The 22,420-nt window shown below is 33.8% G+C and overlaps 1 protein-coding gene across 1 annotated transcript in view; it reads left to right on the top strand.

Moving 5' to 3' along the window:
* The window catches only part of LOC103806463 (kinesin-like protein KIF6), a gene marked incomplete at both ends in the record, with an annotated part of 68,355 nt that extends 46,780 nt beyond the window's left edge, over positions 1-21,575 (top strand). Inside the window, 5 exon segments of the mRNA XM_009079155.1 lie at positions 1,188-1,274; positions 4,297-4,397; positions 18,432-18,537; positions 19,166-19,304; positions 21,366-21,575. Coding sequence (XP_009077403.1) covers positions 1,188-1,274; positions 4,297-4,397; positions 18,432-18,537; positions 19,166-19,304; positions 21,366-21,575 — 643 coding nt within the window.
* Positions 21,576-22,420: the final 845 nt, after the last annotated feature.

Genomic DNA, 22,420 nt, shown 5'->3' on the forward strand with positions numbered 1-22,420 from the left:
TCATCATTGCACAGGAACTGTACAGCAGAGGCAAACAGAGCCTAGCTAATACTGTGTGCAATTCTCTTCATTGTAAGCCCTTCCTTTCCTTTGATTCTCTGTGTATATATTATGTCTTTGGCAATAAACATTCGTTTCTTTCCTCATATAACCCTAATTCACATGCCACTCCTCCAGGCACTGAAAAAGACAGAAGTCCTGTGGAAAAAAAACAAGAGTATATGAACATAATGTTAAAATTGGTATTTACATATGTGGGAGGACTGAAAACTGCAGAATTACTTTGATTTTGCAAGACAATTCCATTTAATGTTCTCTTAATGTAGAGGCTATGTCTAAAATCCCTTTTAAACACAGGCTGCCATGTCTCAGAAAATTTCATCATACAGCTTATCAAGCATTATTGAGCTAACTGTAGGCAATTGCTGGCTTTTTATTCATTAGATGTAAGTTCTCTAGCAGGCTCTGTCATTTAAATATCTGCTGATCTCAAAGGAGGAAACAATGCTTATAAAGATCTTTGCTTTCATTCTATGCCCTAAATGGGAGTACACACTGGTTGTCATAGAGTTCAAACTCAGTCTTGTATCTTGTTTCTTTTTCTGCCTTCCTTTCCTCATGCACCCCATCTTAGCTCATCTGACAGTTTTTCATCTGGTATCATGGTTCTTCTGTTACGCCTCCTGCTTCTGAGTCTCCCAGCTTGTTTATCATTTGTCCTGGACTTCACTCTTCCCTTCGTCTTTTCTCCCATCTTCTCATACATGAAAATATGTAGTCGCATATTTTCAAATTTCATTTCGTATTTTCAAATATTTGCATTGCAAAAAGCAAGTAGAGTTTTAATAATTTTTCTCTTTTTTTCTCATCATTCAAAAGTTATTACCTTCTGAGTAGTATGGCTTTCTTATACTTTAGTGCCAGCTGGGGACTTGAAACAGAGTTGGTCAGGGAATTAACTGGATCAATAAAATACGTGCTATGATTTAACAGTTTTATATGTCACTGTCATTAATATGCTAACCTAATTTCCCTTGAATATTGTTGGTTTGGAATGTGAAATGATAGAATATTTCTGTAAAATACATAAAAATAGAAATGTAGTTTTATGACTTCATTAGCAGTCTGGTCTGCTTACCAAAGCTAACTGAAATTCTTCTCTTTTTCTTTTTTTGTTTTGCTTCCAGGAATCTATATCAACCTGCAGGTTTGCACAGCGAGTTGCTCTTATTAAGAATGAAGCAGTTCTTAATGAAGAAACTGACCCCAGATTGGTAAGAGTTGTCTGGAGGCAGGGGGAATGAATTTGCCAACAGATTGCCTGTTTTAAGTTTAAATAATCAACAGCAGTCAAATTGCTGTTGAGGATTTTATACTGAATCATCCCATTAAATTGCAAGCTCCATTTTTTTTCTATAAAATAAGTACCATTTAAATTTAATTTTTTGTCTTTTGGGCATAATTATAAATAAGTAGAGTTTTATAAAACCTCTAAAGGCTTTCTCAGCTCTTAAAGCATTGGTGCCTTTCATTATCATCTTTGTGCTGCTTTATCCAGAGTGTTAGTTTCTAAGTCAGTCATAGATAATTGGATGTCCCTAAAACTCTTTAAAAATCTACTGAGGTTACTAGTCACTTGATGAAGATGCACTGCTGCACTGAAACAATTTGTGTATTAAAAAGCTAAGAAACATACAGATACAGTCCTGCCTTGAAAGGAACATTTTAGCTAGGAAGAAGGAACTCTGTGAAGTTACCAGTATACAAAAGGAAAAAAAAAAAAAAGGAAAACATGTAAACAGGGTTTCCAGAATCTGCAGAATGCTAGACTATATAACATAAGAAACATTTGTTGTCTAAAACTTGGGGATTAGATGGCTGATGATTTCATTCATTGTAATTAGCATATTTCAATTGCTGTTAATGATTGTCCTTTTATTTTCTCTTGTCTCTTGTCCTTGAAGTTCAAAGGGAATAGAAGAATTCTTTTCTGTTTTTCTGTTGGTTTTCTTTTTGGTTATTGCTATTTTTTTATTTTTCTTTCCAAACAATTTCTAATAATAATAACATCACCAAAAAAAAAAACAACCCAAAACAAAAACCCAAAGAAGGCCCAAAGTAAATCCAGTAGGCTTGAACAGCTTCTTCATTTCTGTCTGTCTGTCCTTTCTTTCTTTCCTGTGTAGGCTTTATAGTACCAAATCATGCAAAACATTGCTTCCATAACCACAGAAGCCTTTGATTGAGATGGAACACATGCAGGCTCCTGAACATTTATTACATCCTGTGGAGCTATACTCCATAAGTTTGGTATGTGTCGCTCTGCAGGATCATTTAGCAAGTAAAGCAAAAGTGGACTTGTGAGAGTTAGAAAATCATCCCCTCTTGTGGAAAAGGCAGGGGAACACAGGTACCTTGACTTTATATGGCTCTGTGCTCATTGTGGAATTTGTTGCCCATCTTAACTACCTTAACTATATTCCCAGTGTGCAACCTAATTATTCAGTAAAGTGATGGACTTAGAATTTTTTCATAAAAATAAAATTCAATTTATTGGCAATATTTGTCATCTGTAAGTTGAATGCATGCTTTAGAAAGGGAGATCTTAATACCACTTCATAAAGTTTACATGAGTCACACTTAAATCTGTCTTGTGTAAACTTTATTCTTTGTAATGGAGACTTTTCCTGACTTTTTATCTTACTAAGAAGATGAATGCATATGTGTTGTACTTTTAAGTGACTTGTCTTTGAACCTCTCTCACTCATGACCAAAGGATTTAGTTTAAACTGAAAATCAAACTCTTGAGCCTGAATTAAACCTAATTTCCTCTGGCATTCATGTGAAAACAGAAATGAAAATGTTTTACTTCTTTTTTGTTTGTCTTAGTAGTAAATGAAAATCAATCTTTCATCCATGTCCTGAAATTGATATTTGTGTAGTTGTCAAATTGAAGTTAATGATGCTAATCGATTTGAACATTGAGCAAAGATGTCACTGTCATTCAGCTGTGTGCCATTTTATACTTCACTCCCAAATTTTAGTTTCTTGCCTTAGTAACGGGCACAGACTACATCAGTGTGACACTAGAGTGCGGCAATTAAAAATCAGGTTAAAGTGTTTGGTCTCCAATATTCCCAAAGTGTTCTTGCAATTTCTCTGTTTAATAAGTCACCACTTTAATAGATTCTTAAATAAAATATTATGAGTTAGCCTTTCATACTTTATTGTAAAAATATGTTTAGAGTAGGTTTAGAGTTAAATAATCATATGCATGTTTAGCATATTTTGATTTTTAAAGTAAAACTGCTCATTCAAAACTTAGGAAGTCATGGTTAAATTTAATCATTAAAAGAAATATGTGTCATCAGTTTCAACAATCTTTTTTCTAGAAAGCACACACAATCAAGAGCGATTCATTTTTCCTTGAAAATATTCTTCTCTTGGAAACCGATTTTGTACTTAGGATCAGGGTACACATACCCATCTATCATTGAACTACTGATACATTTGAGCCTTCTAAAGGGATGCTCCATTAAATTTATCATATTGCATATGTCCCTGCTTTGTAGAATTTGGCTTTGAGAGGTTAATGGTTTGTAAAATATGGTTTTACATGGGCATTTTTCCCCTAAGTACAGGTTTCAACAATGAGCTATTAGAATTTAAAAATCTAGTTCAGTTCTCCAAAATTTTTTCACATGATCATTACTATTCATTAATGGAATTTAATTTCATTTATATTGATTTATGCTATTACTTTATTGTTAGCAGCTGATGCATCCTACAATTATAGTATGCCATAATTTTAACAAAAGTGAAATGTTACATGAAGAAGAAGGAAAGTTAGCAGTGAAATACTAAGATAGTGATTTCAAACTTCTGTTTCTACAGGGAAGGTAAAAAAATCTCTTTGGGTGTGTAGTTGCCCTTTCTCTAACAAAGACACCAGTTTTATCTTAAATTAGCAGGCAAAGCTAAGAAGTCAGAAAGCTCTTTTTATTCCTATTCCAAATTATATTTCTCTTTTGCAGAAATCCTTCAAACTCTTTCTGTACAGTCATGTATTCTAACAGACATTTACTGAGTTTGGAAGACTTTTCTTGGTTTTATAAATGGAAAAAGAAAAGTCTTGGTGTATTTAAGGCTTTTTGGCTGTTTTTTAAAAAAAGACCTTATTTTAAAAAACAGAAAACCAAAGTATAATATTTCCTCAAACTCAGCCTCCTAACGCAAAAATCATAAACTAGCTCTTAATTTGATGGTGATTCTTGGTTTATTCCTTGCTGTTTGTAGGTGATTGCCCAGCTGAAAAAGGAGATCCAGGATTTGAAGGATGAGCTGGCACTGGTGACTGGCAGGCAAAGAACAGAGCTTTCACAAGAGGAGCTACTTCGGTAATGGCTTACATTGTTTTCATTTTCTTCTTTTGTTATTAGACTTTTCATCGGTTTCTTTGCTGGCATAAATATTCAAATTAATCTCAGAGTTTTAAACTTCTCTGAGTAAATAATAAAGTGAAGTTAGGTGCCAGGTTAGAATGGCAGTTTTCCATGTAAAGTTCTGTGAGGCTTCTGGCTGTGTTTTTGCAGCCTCAGCATTGAGGAAGTGAAGTAAAGTAAACGCAAAGGATGGGAATGCCTGTCAAATGCCAGGCAAAAAGAAGTGTTGTATAATAGTGCAGAATGAAAAACAGTCACTCTCAAAACTGCATATGCAATCTGAGTTTGAGAAATATTCTTGTGCTGAGAAATATCCTGCTGCAGTGTTAGTTTGACATAAGCCAAAAGAAATCTTGGATTTCTGATCCACAATTAATCAGTGTCTTAAAAGCCAAATATTCAATTATTTTTTTATTGAGCAAGCTATTGAAAATGCACTATTAATTCTCGTAAGTATTGTAACATTCTGCAGCTTTTGTAACAGATCAGTGCAGCGTGTAAGAATTTTCTAGATATAATGTAGAAATATTTGCTTAGGTCTAAATTTTCACAATAACTAAAGTCAATTGCCAGTTTTGAAAAATTTATTGTGTAGAATGGAGCTATTTAATCCCTGTATCTCATTCTATAAAGAAAGTAGTAAATGCCTAATTTTGTTTGTTTAGTACATTAACAGTAACCAAATTGAAACCATGAGAAATTTTAGTCTTTAATTTCTAAAAAACCAAACCGCCAGTTCTAACCATTTCCCCTGACATCCAGGAGATTTGAGAGACCTGAGGACAAGCTGCTACCTTGAACCTCGAGTTTCTCATGTAGATTGTTGACATTATTAATTCTTGTTTTGTTTTAATTCAGAAACTAAATGACATTCATATCAAGGATGAGAAGCTAGGTAGCATTATGTATAAAATTGTTTTAGCCTGGTTACTGAGTAATTTTTAACATGGGCAGTTACCAGTATATACTTCTGGTATGTATATGTCCCCTCAGTTCCTACTGGGTTAATATATATTTATCATTCTGTCCAAACACATGGGAGTCAAATGCACAAATAACAGTAAAGGGTAGCACTGGATATGACCAAGACTAGCCATAGAAAGAAGATAAAAGAAACAACAGGAACAGAGAAGTATCTTTTCTTTTTCATTACATGCAGAATTAAATGCCCTTATTAGCTAGGTTTTTTTTACCTTGACTGAAGTAGTCCTTCAGAAGATGAATGACTCTTAGTGACATACTTAAAGAATCTATATATTCATTTAAAGATGTGCTTTCCTAACATTATTGTAAAAACCTGTCACATGAATTTTCCACTGTGGTCTTGTTTGCTGCTTGGTTTGTATAGGAAAACCAGGGGAGCTGGAAATTATTTGGGGTTTTTAGACCACACTCATGAGTCGTACTTCCTAAGATTTTCTACCTTACTTTTTGCCATGAAAATGGCAGTATTATAAATGTGAATGGGTTCGTGGTTGATTAAAGTTTTCACTGTGAGTATGCAAAGGAAAACTAGGAATGTACCATGTGCATACAATTTCATTATAGCATGAATCTGGGAGGCATTGTTTCAAAAAGGTGACTAAAGAGTGTATTCATTTTTCCTTTTTTATCTATGTAACACAAAATACAGTGCATTACACTGTCAGAAGAGTTTTCTTCTGAGATCATAGCAAGGAATTTTGCATCCCATTACTCCAGAAAGAAGCAGTGAGGAGACTCGAATGAGTTTCTAGCTGTAATAAGACACAGAATGAGAAATAACTTTCAAGGACCTCAGCTATATTAGTTCAACACAAAATTTTAAGTTTTTCAAATTTGCCATTTATTTATGTTTGCTCAGGTTCATATAGCACATGTGTGCATTGTTTCAACAATAAGTTCTTTCTTGGAACAAATGCCGTGCAGTTACAATATAGAACAACACTTAAGTACTGCTGATTGGGGAACAATACTAAGCAAGAAGGACCTCAAACAAGTAACTGAATCAGTCATCAATGCCATATAATGGAATTGTTCAGGGATCATTACTTTTAATATGACTTAAAGTGAAATAAATACTTGGATATACAGGTTTTTCCAAGCAGAGAGACAAAGATAGTGCTAGAGAATAACTGCTGCATACATGAGTCAGACTGCCTTATTAATACTATATACTGTAGTTGAATGGAATGTTGAAAGCTAAGTCAAGTGGAGGAAAATATCAAATGTCAGCATTTATGAGTTTTGCATTTGTATGTATTCTTGCAAACAGTGCTCACAGATAAACAACTGATGTGGCCTAAACATCCAAATGAAAGTATAATGAAATTATAGTATATAAAGCCACTACTTTAATGGAAGTATCTTCTGTGGTTTTGAACACGTATACTTTTTGAGTTTGCTTTCATATGGCCATAACATTTGTAAGCATGGTGGTTTACTTGCTCAGGCTTGAGGTCCATAAATGTTCTGAGCATTTATAACAATCAGCAGATAGCATCTAAGTGTTCTGTCTCCAGTTAGAGTCTATCAATACATAACACAGCAAATCTTTATGACAGTTCTGTTTATTGAGACTGGCCATCTGAGTTTGGAGCTACTCATTATCTGGAGAGTTTGTTCACATTATGGAATAAATACACAAGTGAGTAGTCCAAACAGAAGTATTGACCTGCATGAGGGCTGATAAAATCATGATTGACTATTAGGGGAAAATGTCTGTGTTGTGATTTGCGTTTAGTTTTGCATCCATAATGAAACCTAAATAGTATTGTTTATCAGGAGACATAAGGATCAGTTTGTTATGACAGACAGAAGAGGAAAAGAAACATGGTATAGATGATAATGCAACATACTTTATTGCGCTTTATTTCAAGTCACCACTAAAGAGTGGTTCTGGGGAACTGGTATTGTAGGGGATTATTTTTATTATTATTATTGATAGGTTTTTTATATGCCAGAGCGAAAATTATAATTAGGGTCATTGTAGATTTCAAATAGTATTTAGACATTTTTGCTTAGTTAAGATATCTTCTGTTTAAGCTTAAATAAACTGTATCTCAATATGTATATATGTACATATCTTTACATATAAATAATGCAAGTTTATACAGTTCAGTACAAAATTCTTAAACTTTAACAGAAGTCTTACTGTGGTTAATTTTATTGCAAGTAATTAGTAAAGAGAAGTGTTACAAGGTATAGTCTTATAAAAAATGGATGTGTTTTAATTGTTCTTATTCCCATTCATCATACATACTTTGAGGGAAGTCAGAGTAATATTAATCTTCTGAAAATATTCTGTGCCAGTTTTTGTATTTATTCTTAGATTCTGAACACAGATGGTTAAGGGTACCAAACATGTCAATGAAAAATTCCATGCACTATGTAGATATTTAATTTGTTGTCCGGGCACAAGTCTTTATCTCAGGCACCTTACAGTAAAAGATGGATGCCAAAATGAAACTGAATCCAGTGGTACATGTGTAGATCCAATAATATTCTTTTAGTCCAAAAAAATGCATGTGGTAACGCATAGGGGGTTTTAGTATTTACATATGTTGCAGGGATTAACTGTTAGTGATTGCCCAGGAATTAACTATTAATATATTAAAATTATATTTCGTGTGTTTTGACTTACTAAGTCAAAGAATGCCAAAGACTTCTTGCAATAATGAGCTTCATTCCACTTGTTTGTGTTAGGGCATTCCAAATGAAATCAGTGGGCTACTCGATACAGTTGAAATTGCTAAATATTTGAAGTTAGTATATGAATAAGCTGACGTTCATTCTTCGCTGGGTTTTTTCTCACTTAAATCAAAGAAGTCTCTTGAGGGATTCTATTTTTTATTATTATTATTCATTTAATGGAAGCAAAAAAAACCCCAGTCAAATAGGCTTTCCTCATAACCAGTACAGTGTTGCATTGTCATTCATTAAGTTTAAAACAAAATGGAAAACAAATGCTCTTGACTTTTCTTGTGAATGATAAATTATAATACAACACAACTTATCAATCTTGTGCCTAAAGCTGCAGTTGTCTGGAATTCTTATTTCAGAATTCTGTGTTAAATGGATTACTGCATTACTATATCATATTTTTGGTTTTATTGTTTTATTCTCATAAATGTTAAACATAAATGAATTCTGCTGCTCTCATTTTGTTTATTTAAAAAGCAAAGCATAAAAAAATTCAGCTAGACTATATAAATGGTTCAGAATGTAGTTCACAAAATGCTTCCAAAATCTGAATTGCTTGCTTTGGATCTTACCATCTACTTCCTTAGCTGTAAAGGGCTGATCTAAATATTTCTTTGAGCTGGAGAATTAGTCTCTTGTTTAGGGGGGAAAAAAATTAAAAAGGAGCTGTTTGGACTACTTTTAAGAAATAGAAAATCCCAAAGAGAAGGAAATTGTACTTTCACAGGCTTCTGTATTATGCTTTAGAATAGAATTAAATTACCTTCAAATGATTTTTTTTGTGACATGCATGCCAAAAGTAAAAGGGAGAGTCCTTTTTGTTTGAATCATTTGGGATTTTATTTTTTTTTTAATATTATAAATGAGCTCACTAGCAATTTACAATGTGTGCCCAGAAAGTCAGGATTTCAAATCAAGATCCTGTGTTCCAGAGCACCCACGCTTCCAGAGCCTTTGCCAGTTGGAATTCTCTAGGAACAGGACCGGAAGTACTGGCTTAGCACTTTAATTTATTAATAACTTTACCTTATTTCTTTCAGATACATATGTTATTACAGACGCTTCTATTTTTTACTTCAACAGTCATATATTGTTCATCTTACTCAAGTCCTGGATATCTCATTACTTCTTTCTGTCTTTCATTTTTCTGTTTCAACATTGTGACATCTGTATGCTATCATGGTATTAACAATATTGCACTGTAGTACAATATAAAGCTTTTACAGTTACTCATACTTAAGCTGTTGAACAAATGGTTTCCTTTACAAAGCAGAACAAATGTTCTCATTTGCTGATGTCAGTGTTCAATTTCAGTTGCAAGGTGGAAGAAATAGAAGCATATCACCTTGCCTTTTGTCAACACATCTTTGCAGGCAGTGGATTTGTGTAGAAGTTAGCAGATTGATGGACATGAACTGTGTAGGCAATATTCAAGAGAAAAGAAGCTACCTTAGCTATAAAGTAGTCTTAAAATATCTCATGTTAACTGCTAGCTTAGATGCCTGATTTAGAATGCTATTAAATCAATGTATTTCTCTAGAGAACATTTTTTCTCTTACGTGTTATAAAATCTTTAGTGACAGCAGAGGAAATTCAGATTCCTAATGCAGGTACCTAATCTGGATGCTTAAAGTAAGTGTAAATACTTCTCTGATCTTGCTGTTTTGTTCCAAGGCCACTCAAAGTAGGGCAAGAAGTTTTGTGTTATTTAAACTGATCACCTTTTATAATGAAACTATTGAGGGATGATAAACTGCAAAGTTCTTTCCGAAGGTTAGCAAGTTTGTTTTACCATTGGGGTGGGGAGTAAGTAAACTGTGCTATGTCCTTTTTTTCTAATGTTCAAAATTAGGCCAGAGAAATGGCCTCTAATGTCGTATGGCTTCAAGAATCATAATGTAGTATAGTGTAACTCATATTAGTGAGGTGTATGGAGAAAAGATAACAGATTAAGTTGGCTGGTTAGGTGTTTGAAAAAATCTTGAAGCAAATTTTTAAACATATATGGTCAAAAGAGGTATTAGAAGCTTTTAGGATCTCACTGAAATTCATTGAATGCTTGGTCAGATGAGTCCCACTGAAAGTACCACTACCTGTTTGCATCTTTTAGCACTTTATATACTTTTTAAAAATCTTTTTCTTTTGAGCTTATACATCTAATTAATAACCTGTAACTGATGCTTTACACATTTTTTCAAAACTTCTTCTCTCTTCTACGCTGTAGGAATGTCTTGGTGTTCATCATATGTGTCCGTTTGACTTCTTTGAATAGTTGTTATGCTTGTCCTATGTCCTCTCATTTTATTTCAAGTTCTTGCTACCTTAAAGATTATTTGATTTTTAAAATTTTGATTATCTGAAGGTTAATTTTCTCTTGCTACTTTTAGATATACTCTAGTGAGTAGACTATGACTACTGTTATGTCCACAAATATTAGCTGGCAGTGAGTAGCATTTCTTTATGTATGACCTTTTGGTTTGTTTTTACAATGTGCTGTTGAAGAACGAAATCATCTACTCAGCAAGCTACTTGACATGTTTCTTCTGTGAAAAAAAGTTGCACGTGTAGAATTATTGTAGGCATTTTTTCCCATACAAGACTGTCTTGGTCTTTTTATCATCCATTCCAAATCAGCCCTTGTTTTACTGATACAACAATTTAGATCTGTGTGCATTTTATCATTGAAAATAATGATTTTCAACTGTGGTAGAAACTCTTACATCTGTTTGCCACATGGTAGCTATCTAGTTCAGAAGACTCTCCTGCAATATATAGTTGTTAGAGCATTACATAGATTTTTTTTTTAAATATGAAAATCTTCCAGAATGTAGAAACATAAAATATTCAAGGACTTAGTGTTCTTACTTCCCTGTTCTAAGACTGCACCAAATCAATGCAGCCTATACTGGGGCTATGTTAATATATCTATTCTATGAAATATCTACTGAAGGAACTGTGCACTGACTTATGTAACTGGTTCCACTATTTATTTACCTTAATTATTATTTCACCCTGGAGTTAACACACTTTTATTAAATTAGAGGTTAAGCAGTTATTTCTGGAAACAGATCACAGCATTATCCTCTATGTCAATTACACTGTTGTGAGCACTACCTGTCAGTAATGTATTACAGCTCTTCTCAGGGCAAGCTTGGATGCATTCTTGTTTATTCTGTCATTGCATTGGCAACAATGCCCAGAAATATCTTCCTTTTTTTCTCCTGTCTTCCATAACGTTATCGATAAAATCTGCTACTTGGAATCTCTGTGGTCTTCCCATACTGATGCACACTTGGAGCTTAGATTTAAGTTAGCTGTCCTTAAATATAAGAGTAATTCCGATTCACTTATCATACATTTTTTTGATCAATAGATGCATCAAATTTGTGGAGATGTGGAGTTACTTTTTTAAAAGAACATAGACATCATTATTAAAGATAATTTTTACAATTAATATATGAAGAAAAGATTGATGTGACATGTTATCAATAGGAAAACTATTGCAAAAAGTCATGATAAACAAACTAATTAAAGCAGCCTCTCTGATTACCTCAAGTGTTTCAGTAGCTGCCTTGTTAGCAGCCTATTTTTCATAAACTTGAATGTCCATTTTGCTTGTCACAGAGTTCACATCTGACACACAAAATTGATTTTTCTTTAAGTGAACTTAATTTTGATACATAATACACAGTGTCAGTGCTCAGGGGTTAAAAGGCAAGCTCTCCCAGAAATGAATCATGGCACTTAAAGCAAGGTCAAAATAAGTCCTTCCAAATCTGTGTTTTGAGACCATGCATCCTGCAAGCTATTGAGAGCTCTAAACTTTTAAAACATACTCTCAGTTGGCTGGGAGTGCTTTTCTGATGCATTTCAGCTGTGTAATTTGCATCCTGGTTCATGCAAACATATGACTAATTCAGAAGCGGAATTTTTTAAAAGATATGGAAGTCTGTTATTTAACGAATGGTATAAGTGGGGTAGCACAGTGCTCATTTAATCATTCTGCAGTTGTGCTATCAGAAAAATTGCATGGAATCTGAAGTAATGTGGATAGAAAGCTTTTTTGATTTATGTGTGGTTTAAATGGTAAGCAGTCTTCATTAAAGAAAAATTTCTGAAGAGTGGAAAGTAACAGAACAGAAATAAAGTTGATAGTGTAAAAGCTGTCTCTAAGCTGCAGTACAGTGTGTGTTTACATTATTTTGAAAAAAAAAAAGGAATAAAGAGGGAAAACTAGACCAAAAATTTGGGACTGATTCACAGTCACTAGTGAGAGAGCACTGTTAGTTTAATAAGCCTCCATCATAACTGTTTATGTCTGTTCTACTGAGTTTTCTTCCACACGTCAGCACAAGAACTTAGGCTTGACACAGCTTGTGGTTTCAGATTCTGGTATCATGATTCAAACTCACCTGGATCAGCACTGTAATACCTTTCTTTTGGTACCATGTTAATATATAAAAGGCCACTGTAAAAATTCATGACGCCCTTGACATTTACTTAGAAAACTTTTTTGTGCGCATATGTAATATTTTGCTCAATTTTTGTTTCTTTCTTTTTTTTTGTGATGAGCACTGAGAAAATATCCCATTCCTTGTTTACTGCTGTTTTTCACAGAAAGTGGGTCTTCGATACTTTCATATTCTTCCTCCTTCAGGGAATTTCTGTTGGTAAAACTATTCTCTCTGATACAGCAGGGTTCTGGCAATAGGCTTCAGCACAACCTTGCTTTATTAGTGTAAGTTAGGCCTGCTGTTCTCGGGGCAAAACCTTGCAGTCCTAAAAGTAATAATGCAAATGTATGAAAAATCGCCTTTTGAAGCTTCATCTACTGCAATAACATTAAATAAGAAATATTTAATGCTCTATAACTTCCTTAACCTTTCAGCATACAAGAGAAAATGGAAGAAAGGGAACCATTTTGGAACTCTATGAGTTAGAAGAAATCACTTCATGTGACACTGATTTTAAATATATTTTTCTGTCATGTGAAATATGCTGTGTTTATCCATGCTTCAGTTTTGATTAGCACAAGTTCTGCATGGAAACATTATCAAGAGCCTTAGTAAGCCTAAACTAAAAGAACACAGCAGGTGTTATAAACTATAGCAAATTAAATACTGTTAGTTTAATGTTTGTTTCTACACACACAGGTAAAGGGATTTTAGGATTTCTAAAATATACTTTTAGGTGTTCTTTTTGCTGTTAGTTTACTACTTTCAGAGGAAATATCTTGTTTCTAGGTTCTTCTATTTCAGATTACTGTAGCCTTTTCTGATATAACTCACCAGTATAACAAAATGCCCTCAAATTTAAACAGGTTAAATTGACCATCTCACATTGAAATTCTGAAATCAAGATACATACTGCAGATTTCCACTGAAGCGGTTAAGTGTGACTAATAAGCAATTCAATAATTTTCAATTCAGTGTTCATAGCTAACCTCATAATTAGGTTTCCATTGAATTTCAGTTAGTTTAATAGCTTCCATCACAGCGTTTTCCCATCAAGCTGAGTGCACTTCAACTTTCTAAGCAGAGCAGAGTGAAGTCTTGGGGCTAAGTATCTTTTAATAAAGGTCTCTCCAGTGTGAAATGAAAGTCCTGATGTTGATCTTCAGATGATAGTACAGAGACCATCTCATTATTCAGGTTTCTGCTCCAGTGAGTGACAGGTATCTGTTACTAGGCTTTTTGTGTTATTTCATTACTAGGTCTTTGGGTTGATTATCTTCAATTTTAATTTTAGTTAAGGGATTGGGTTTTTTGCTACTTATGGATGTCTTGCAAGGCTCATTTTATAAGTTGTTAATGATGAAATAGAATGTCAAAACAGCAATTTATTTCTTCTACAGTCATCTCCCATGTAACAGTAAGGTCCAGCAATGCTGTAGTGCTAGGCTTCATAATTACAGTCAAGAAAGGAAAAAAAATTACAATACTGTATGGATAAGGGGTTGGCATGTTTCCTGGTTGATTTTTTTTTTCTTTATCCTAGCTCTTTTTCACTGTAAGCTTTAACAAAATTATCTTGGTATTTTGACCTCCCCTCTATTTTGCAAGTTACTTTGTCACCCTCAGTCATGTTGTAGAACCTATGTACATGAACAGCTTCGATTTTTCTAAATTATTTTACTTTTTGGCAATATGTGTAGTGGGGAAATTAAGGTTCAGCCTGGGTTGTTTTTGGAGAACAAAAGCTCAGGCACAAACTTAGAAATTTTTCAGATATGATATGTCTTCTGTGCCAAGCATGGCCTTTCCTTTCGGAGGCCATTTTCAAAATGTGGAGCCTAATTTCCTAATTTCTCTTTTGAGAGGGCATGCAAATGTTAACCATTATCCTTGGCATAATAGCAGAAGCTGGTTGTCAGTAAATATAAGGATTGATTGCTCAGCTCTTTTTTAAAAGAAACTATAGTTCACAGCTCTTCCAGGAAATAGAACACACTGACTAAGACTGGTCTAGGTGTATAGTCTCAGAGCTGAACTATAATAAATGACTAAAAATACTTTATTTCCTATGCCTTTTTGTTATTCTACTTAGACTGAGTTGAAAATAGGCCCTTAAGAAAAAGAGCATTATTATTTTACCTCATGATTTCGTATTACCTTTGCTCTGCCACATACACATGACTACGAGTAGTCAAGTAAAGCAAGATTTGCTAGGGACTTCTCTGGATTATTTGTTCTCTGTGAGTTTCTTGTTCCTCTTGAACACCTACATCCTGCTTTGATCAGTGCTGGGCTGGTTTATGTCTTTTTCTGGTTCAATCCTTGCTGACTTATATTACAACAATCTTTGGTTGGAGGAACACAGTTTAATGTGCATTCTTCTGGTAGAGAACTAAGGATCTATGATTCTATGATAAAAGATAAGTGACATCTCAAAAGCTGCTATTATTGCTAAGAAGAAAGGTATTTTCCATCTCTTAAAGGTAACAGAATGAATACCAATAGCCATTTTGACTCTCTTTTACTTCCAAAAAGGTTTTTCTCACTCCATCTCTTTTGATAGGAAGATGACTACAGCATGTGCATGATGTTTTGTCTAGAAAGAATGTGTTGTTTTAACTGTAGATGCCTTATATAAATTTCATAAATCTTTTAAATTCATAGGAGAATGTTGCAACTGTTTTCACAGTCCTTGAGATGCTAAATCACTTTCTAAAAAATGGTTCAGTTAACCAAGATCTGCTCATTAAGATGAGAATCTTCAAGTTGTATCTGTATCACATTGTCATATTATACCTTTGTTTAGTGTTACAGTATACTGGAAGAACTCTCAGAATATATAGTGTGTTGTCAGACTGTGTGTTTATTTTAGAAAGAGTTCTGGCAATTTTTACATGGAAACCTAAGAAAAAGTGAGGGAGGCAGTGATTTCTTCTGCTGGTGTTCATGGAGATTTTCATTGCTGGCTTTCTTTTTTTTACATATTTTTCTTTCAGTTTTTCCATAGGGTTTTAGACTAGGATGTTCTGTTCTTGTTCTAATTCTTAGTGATGAAATGCTAAAAATTTATCTAAAAATACACTGAAGATGTTTTTCCTTCTACTGGAAAAGAGGCTGAATTGGTTTATAACTTCTGATTTACTTTCTGCTACTTCAGACTTGAACCAGTCCTCTGGTGCTCAAATCTCTTTTGGCTTCTATGTAGTAGTTGGGAATCAAAAAATGAATTGGACTGTTGTGTTTTTTTCAAGAATGCCAAACATATTAAAGGTAATGTAAGAGAGAGGAAATAGCAGCTCATATCTATAACTAGAGCTTGTATAATTTGTTATGCTTGACAAATTAACCTTGACTCTTGTCTGGAAAATAATAATTTTCAAAAATAGAGCATTATTTTACAGGAATTATATATTCTTTTTCTTTCTCTTGAAATATTTTCACATTATGGTAATGGTGCAAGTTAGTGCAATTTTTTTGATTGATTCCCATACCCTAAATCTGTAGTAGTCTGAGTATGGGTAAATCCCTGGCAACTAGATAATCTTTGAAAGGTTAAACCATCTCTTCGTAATTTCTAGTTCAAGATTAAAGGCCCATTTTTATGTACTCAGTCTAGACAGTCTATTTAGCAAAAAATATTTTTACTTGTTTCCTGTTACTTAGTGAAATCAATAAGGTGCTTAAGATAGTGACAAATTCTGACTTTCTCTGTGTCTACATAATCACTATCACATTCTCATTAGTAGTATAAATGCCTCTCTTTTCCCAGTGCTTACACAAATGCCTACGTCCACGTATGAAGGATTAATTCTCTGGCTCATTATGCCTAGTGTGTCTGCAGAGTATGAGTAACCTCTTGCACTACTGGCCTCTGTTCTGTTGGACTCTTGTTGCGGGAAAAAAATCATGTTGCAATAAGTAAAATTTTGGTCTCTTTTACTCTTTTATTTTTGTAGTTTCTTAAGCTGAGAAGCAAGTCAATGCCAATAATGCTTCTGTAGCTAATATATCTTCTCCTTTAAGCTCTCCACATGTACAGCTCACATTGATTTCAGGGAGTGTTCTATAAATTCAGAAGTTGTGAATTTTGCACATATGATGAGTGGTGTAGAAACTCTCTTTCTCTCTTGTTCTTCGTAACTGAAGTAATGAAAATAGGAAAGCACAGTTTATCTGAAACGAGCTTGCTCATTTCCTTTTTCTTCTGTTTTGAGAATTACCACTTTGCTATCTCTAGAGGAGATAAATTCCAAACCTATCATGTTATGTTTTCCAATTTCCATTCCAGTCTTGCAGCTGCAGATTTCCAGGTATTTATCTCCTGAAAACAATGATTTTTTTCCTGTTTGTTCTGCATCTCGTTGTTTCATTCTTCAGCAGGGATTTGCTACTACTGTAACTTGAGGAATCTTTGTAAGAGAAGTCTTCAAAAGCAGAGTAATACCCAACACCTACTCTAGGGTCAGCTTTAGGTGCTGTGATATTACGACGCATGTTTATATGTGGTTATAACAAAGTGATTCTGATAATAAAATGGCAGTAAGATTCCCAGTCGTGTAACTATAGAAGATAAATGATTATCAAATGACATTCAGAAGATTTGCATATTATGTGAGGAGCTGAACAAAACTAGTCCAAAAGAAGCATTAGGCACAGAGATGGTTTTGTACTCCTGCCCTTCTTGGGCAGCTGGGCATTTGATGTAGGTACCTTAGATATCTTGGCTCAGGTTCAGAACCTAAGTTCGTCTTCTGAGGATAATAACCAAAATAAACATTTAAAATTATAAATTTATGCTTTACAGGGCATATGGCTGTCATTGTTGCCCACCATTTGTCTACTAAATAATTGTGTTAGCATTTGTCAGGAACTAGGAAGCCATAAATATAAAACCAGTTCATGGAGTTTGAACTTGCACTTGCTTTTTTTCAGAACTGTACATTAGTAAGTGGGTTAAGGGGGCTAATCTGGGTTTAGAAATCCTCTGCCCTTTGTCTTGAGGTCATCCTGCAATGCACCCTGGAATGCAAGACCTGAAAAGACAGTGAGAGCATGCAAGACAAAGTCTGACTCTATCCATTTAGCTTTGTCAGTCAGCCTACAAGCATAGTGTATTATGCCTGTATAGGTTTCCAGTCTGAAAATATTAATTTGGTTTTGAATAATAGAGAGGAATCTTCTGTGTGCCAGATTGTCATATGAAGATTATATTACTGATATAAGAATAGTTCCTCCTCCTTAAGGAAGACTTTGTCAGTTCTTTGTAAAGAACAAATTGCAATAGAATCAAATACTAACTAATTTCATTAATCAAAATATGAACAGTAGATCTTTGAGAAATCTATAAGTATCTGCATTCAAAGGTAGATTGCTGTGCTTGGTGATTGGAGCAGGTAATTTTATGTATGAAAGCTATGATGTCTGCTGACTCTATAAGTAGAAAAGAAAGTAGATTTTTCTTTTACACATATAATCATATATAATAACAAATCTTATGCCCAAAAGCTCTAAAAATCTAGTCTCTGAGAGGGCAGGCTTTAAGTCTTTTTCAGTTATAGAGATAGCAAAAGAAATGAGAAAAGAAAATATTATTTCTCAGACGCTTTTAGTTCTAGAACTTTTCCTTACAATGTGCAAGTATGTTCACATATGCAGTTGCATAACCTACAGTATCCAAGACATGTTTTAGTAATCAGAACAAAAGTGCATTTCAATTGCATAGACCTTGAAGGAAAATAGCCTGCTAATATCAGTCTGATTGGTACATTTTGTATTGTATTTTACACACCACTTTGCAGAGTTGTCTGCTTGTTTGTGGTTTTTCCTCCTCTTAAAAAATGCTATGTATTTGCAGGTTGGATAAGTTAATTGAAACATTTCTCAAAGATAATGATCCTGATAGCACTCTGGATGTTGGTGCTGACATGCGCAAGATCAAGTATTGTTTCAGTTATATGAAGGTATGTGTTTTTAAAATGTAGATGGAAGTGCTGCTGGCATTCTGAAAGTAAATTGAAGACATTCATGGTTGAAAAGTCTTAAAACAAATGCAATACATCTGAGAGGCGCTGGAAAAGGGTAAAACAATTCAATTTGAAGTGCATGGAATATTGATATAAATTTTAAATTTTAGTTGGAAAAATTCAGCATCATTTTGTGGAAACCCCAGTGAGGATCTCAGCTTGCAGTAAATTGTAAGAGAGCACTGGGAATTATTGGAATCAGCACAGACAAGTTATTTGTATATGGGTAGATGTACCCATCTGTATTTCCAGCACTATGGAGGCTTATTTTCAACAAACTGTGTTGAAAGAGATCAAAATAAAGATTAAAAGTGCCATATCTCTGATCTGTTACACTAACTCTCCTGAAGGTGTTGCAAGCCCTTCTAAATCATTGAGCAAACAAGATACACTTGTTAATTGTGAAATTAGTAGAGAAAGCAATAGAAGATAATACTTTTCTGTATTTTGGGATATTGCTTTCCAATATAATGATGTATACATACCTGATCTTAATTTATTTTATTTAAATGATTAGGTTTTAGTTATACTCTTAATATGTGCTTTTTGTTTAATTTCCTAATAGCAACTAATGAACCATTCAAAGATTTCTGAAAAACAACTGCTGTCACAAGACATCTCTGAAGGAAAAGACACTAACAAACCAGGAGAAGAAGAATGGGAAAAACGGAAAGAACTTTTACGGCAAAGAGACAATGAAATCAGTATCCTTTTCAAGGGAAAAAAATAATATTTTGGTTTGAGATGATCTGGCTGCAATGTTTTTTGTGTGTGTGAGATAGGCTGTACGGAAGCTAACCCACAGTGTTAAAGCAACTACTCAGTTCCCAGCATTTATGTAGCAGGATGTCTCCTTTGCACCTGCTTCTCTTTTACTTGTTACCCAAACCAAAATCCTAGATCCAAGCACCACTTAGCTTTAGGGTGGTCCAGCCAAAATCCAAATACTGCGGATCAGGCTGCGCCTAAAACACTCTCCTCAAGCAAATTAAACCATTTTTAGAAAAGGAAATTCGGATATATAAAGACCAATTTATGACCTTACAAAGAATAGAATTTCCAGTATATGCTGTTTTTAGCCAAATGAAGTGATACTTTGGGGACTATTGAGCTATTTGCCTTTAGAACAAATATAAAACTTATACTTTTTACATCTAACCTTAAAATTTAAATTCAAACTAAAGCTTTTTGCACATAAAAATACTAAACTGCTCAAGTGTGCTTTGTCCATTTCACTAACTCACAAGAAACACATGAGAAGCTGCAGTATAGTGCAATGGGTGGAAGTTATTTTTAGCAGGTTGACAGAACTATGGCAGACCACAGCATGACCGTGTCCCTAATTTTGTGGCTACTCAGTGAATATTTGAATAACATTTGAATATCGCACAGAAATACCAATATGTTTGTTGAGTTTAAAGGTAACAGAGGTTCTTTCACAGTTACTAGTAAAGAACAAACTCCGCTGCATTCTTTGTGCTCAACAATTCCAGAGCAATTTTATATATCAAGTGAGAATAGCAGTTTTCATTGAGATATAGCATGTTACCAGTCTGAACTGAGGTAGCAGGAGGGCTTCTCTATTTCTACTCTGTCACAGATGATAAGATTTTCATTTTCCAAGGTGCAATTTCAAATAAATTTGGCTAAAACACTGATTCATTCCTTAAAGCAATTCCTCAATTTTGCATCACTTTTCATTCTCAGAAACATTTCTCACTGAAATGAATTATTTCATTAGTATGAGAAAAAACGCCCAAAATATCTCTATCCAATACACTTTGCTCAGTAGATTTATACAGCTTTGTTCACAGAAGTGCAAAGAGGAAACTTGTGTAAATCCATGTTAGCATTATATTGAAAGAATATGATAATTAAGACTTTGAATACAAGACTGATTTAGAGAGTCTGCAGACCCTGAGTGACTGTACATCATCACTGGAACATTAATAATATAATGTGATGAAGTGGTGGGAAGTATGAAACCTGTTTAGTTAATAAACTAAGAGTTCCTTCTTGCCTATGATAGCTAGAAGCTATCAGAACAACTGAATTGTAAAGTTTTAATATTGCTACCTGGTTCAGGTAATAATATTCCCCAAAGACTAGTTAGATTTTCTGCTCTTCATTTAGAAGATTAGTTAGGATTAAAATGAGTAGCATAGCAAAAACCATATCACAGGGACTTATGTGATTTTGACTGAACACATACAGGATTTCCATTGTATGCCCTCTATAAGCTGTTAAGAGGACTTACAGATAGTTCCAGTAAATGCATAGTATTATTTCATGAAATTTCCTAAAGATCTTTCCTGCATTTTAGTAAACCTCATTGTGAAATGCTTATAGATGTGATGAACTTGTGTGAGGCTACCTGCAAGTGAAGAGGTTCTATCTTTTGTTTGGAAGTCTTGTTTATTACAGAATTTTAAAAATAAAAAGGGTAGTGTCACACAGAGGTAATAAGATCCCAGACTTTTCTTTCCTGTTTCTCTTGAAACGCTTTATCAGGGGTAGACTGAATAGGATCAACAGTTGCAGTCAATGTGTGAATTTGTAAGTGTTTAGTAAAAATGAATCTGCTGTCTGGAAAAACTAAGGTGGGTGAATATAATTACAAAGAATATATCCAGCTTCAAATTCACATTCACATATAGGCTTGCATGTGAATTGGTCCACTTGGAAAAAAATCATGGATAAGCAAAGGTGATTGTTGCTTTATGAAAAAAAGTTGTCATTAATGATTTCCTTAATGTATCTTGCAGATATTCTGGTAAATGTGCTAAAAAAGGAAAAAAATAAAGCACAAGGTCCTCTTCAACTTAATGCCACCTCTGCTGATTCTACAGACTTGAAGCAGTCTCCTTCTATAAACTTGGAAGAAAGTCAGAGCCTATCTAGCTATTTTAGTGAGAAACAGGCAAAAACTTACAGCTCTCTTCCTCACAGGCTACCTTTTCTTTCCAGAGAAACAGGTTAGTGTAATTAATTAACTGAACAGTTATTGTATTATTTCAATATGGTTTACAGCATATCATTCAAATATGAAACAAAAGCCATATTGTCATATGGTGTTAATTCTGTATCCACAAATGCAGAGTTTTAAACTTTAAGTCCTCTCAAAGTGCTGATGGCTTCTACAAACTGGTATTAATATTTTGTTAAACAGTACTACAAAACCAGAGTATAATTTCAGTTGTAGGTCCTTGAATCTTTGAGCAAATACTCAAGAAAAAAAAAATTAGCATAATTCATTTAAAAATACTGGGAAATAATATTTTTCCCTGGAAAATTTCAAAATACTGACTTTAAACAAAAAAATACATCTAAACTGGAACTTCAGATACTGAGAGAATTTGTGTGCAGGCATTATTCATTGCACAATGTCCTTAAACACCAATAAACACGTTGTTTAATCTTCCAATGTAGGAGAGAAATCTTATATTCAAATAAAATGAAATTTCATTAGTTATGCTTCTAGCTTTGATATCAGATCATAAACACAAAACTTCTTGTGATTATCTGTAGGGTTTTTTTTAATATACTATGCACTTCAGAGGGTTTTATTTAGCACTTCTAATAAACTATGATGAGTATTTCTATTGTTAAAAAAACCTAATGTGATTATGTGAATTGAGACGTTAGTTCCAGAAATGATAAATAACTCCATTTTTTTGCTTGCAAGTAGCTTTAGTGAAATGATACCTTTGTGAACAAAGTAAAAATTCTTAGCCAATGTATTTTTAAAAAATTACTTTTTTTAATTGTTTCTCAGTGGTTTAATTGTTCACATCAATTTCAAACAAGTTAGAGCTGAATT

The sequence above is a fragment of the Acanthisitta chloris genome, unplaced genomic scaffold, assembly GCF_000695815.1.
Source record: "Acanthisitta chloris isolate BGI_N310 unplaced genomic scaffold, ASM69581v1 scaffold667, whole genome shotgun sequence".
Lineage (NCBI taxonomy): Eukaryota > Metazoa > Chordata > Aves > Passeriformes > Acanthisittidae > Acanthisitta > Acanthisitta chloris.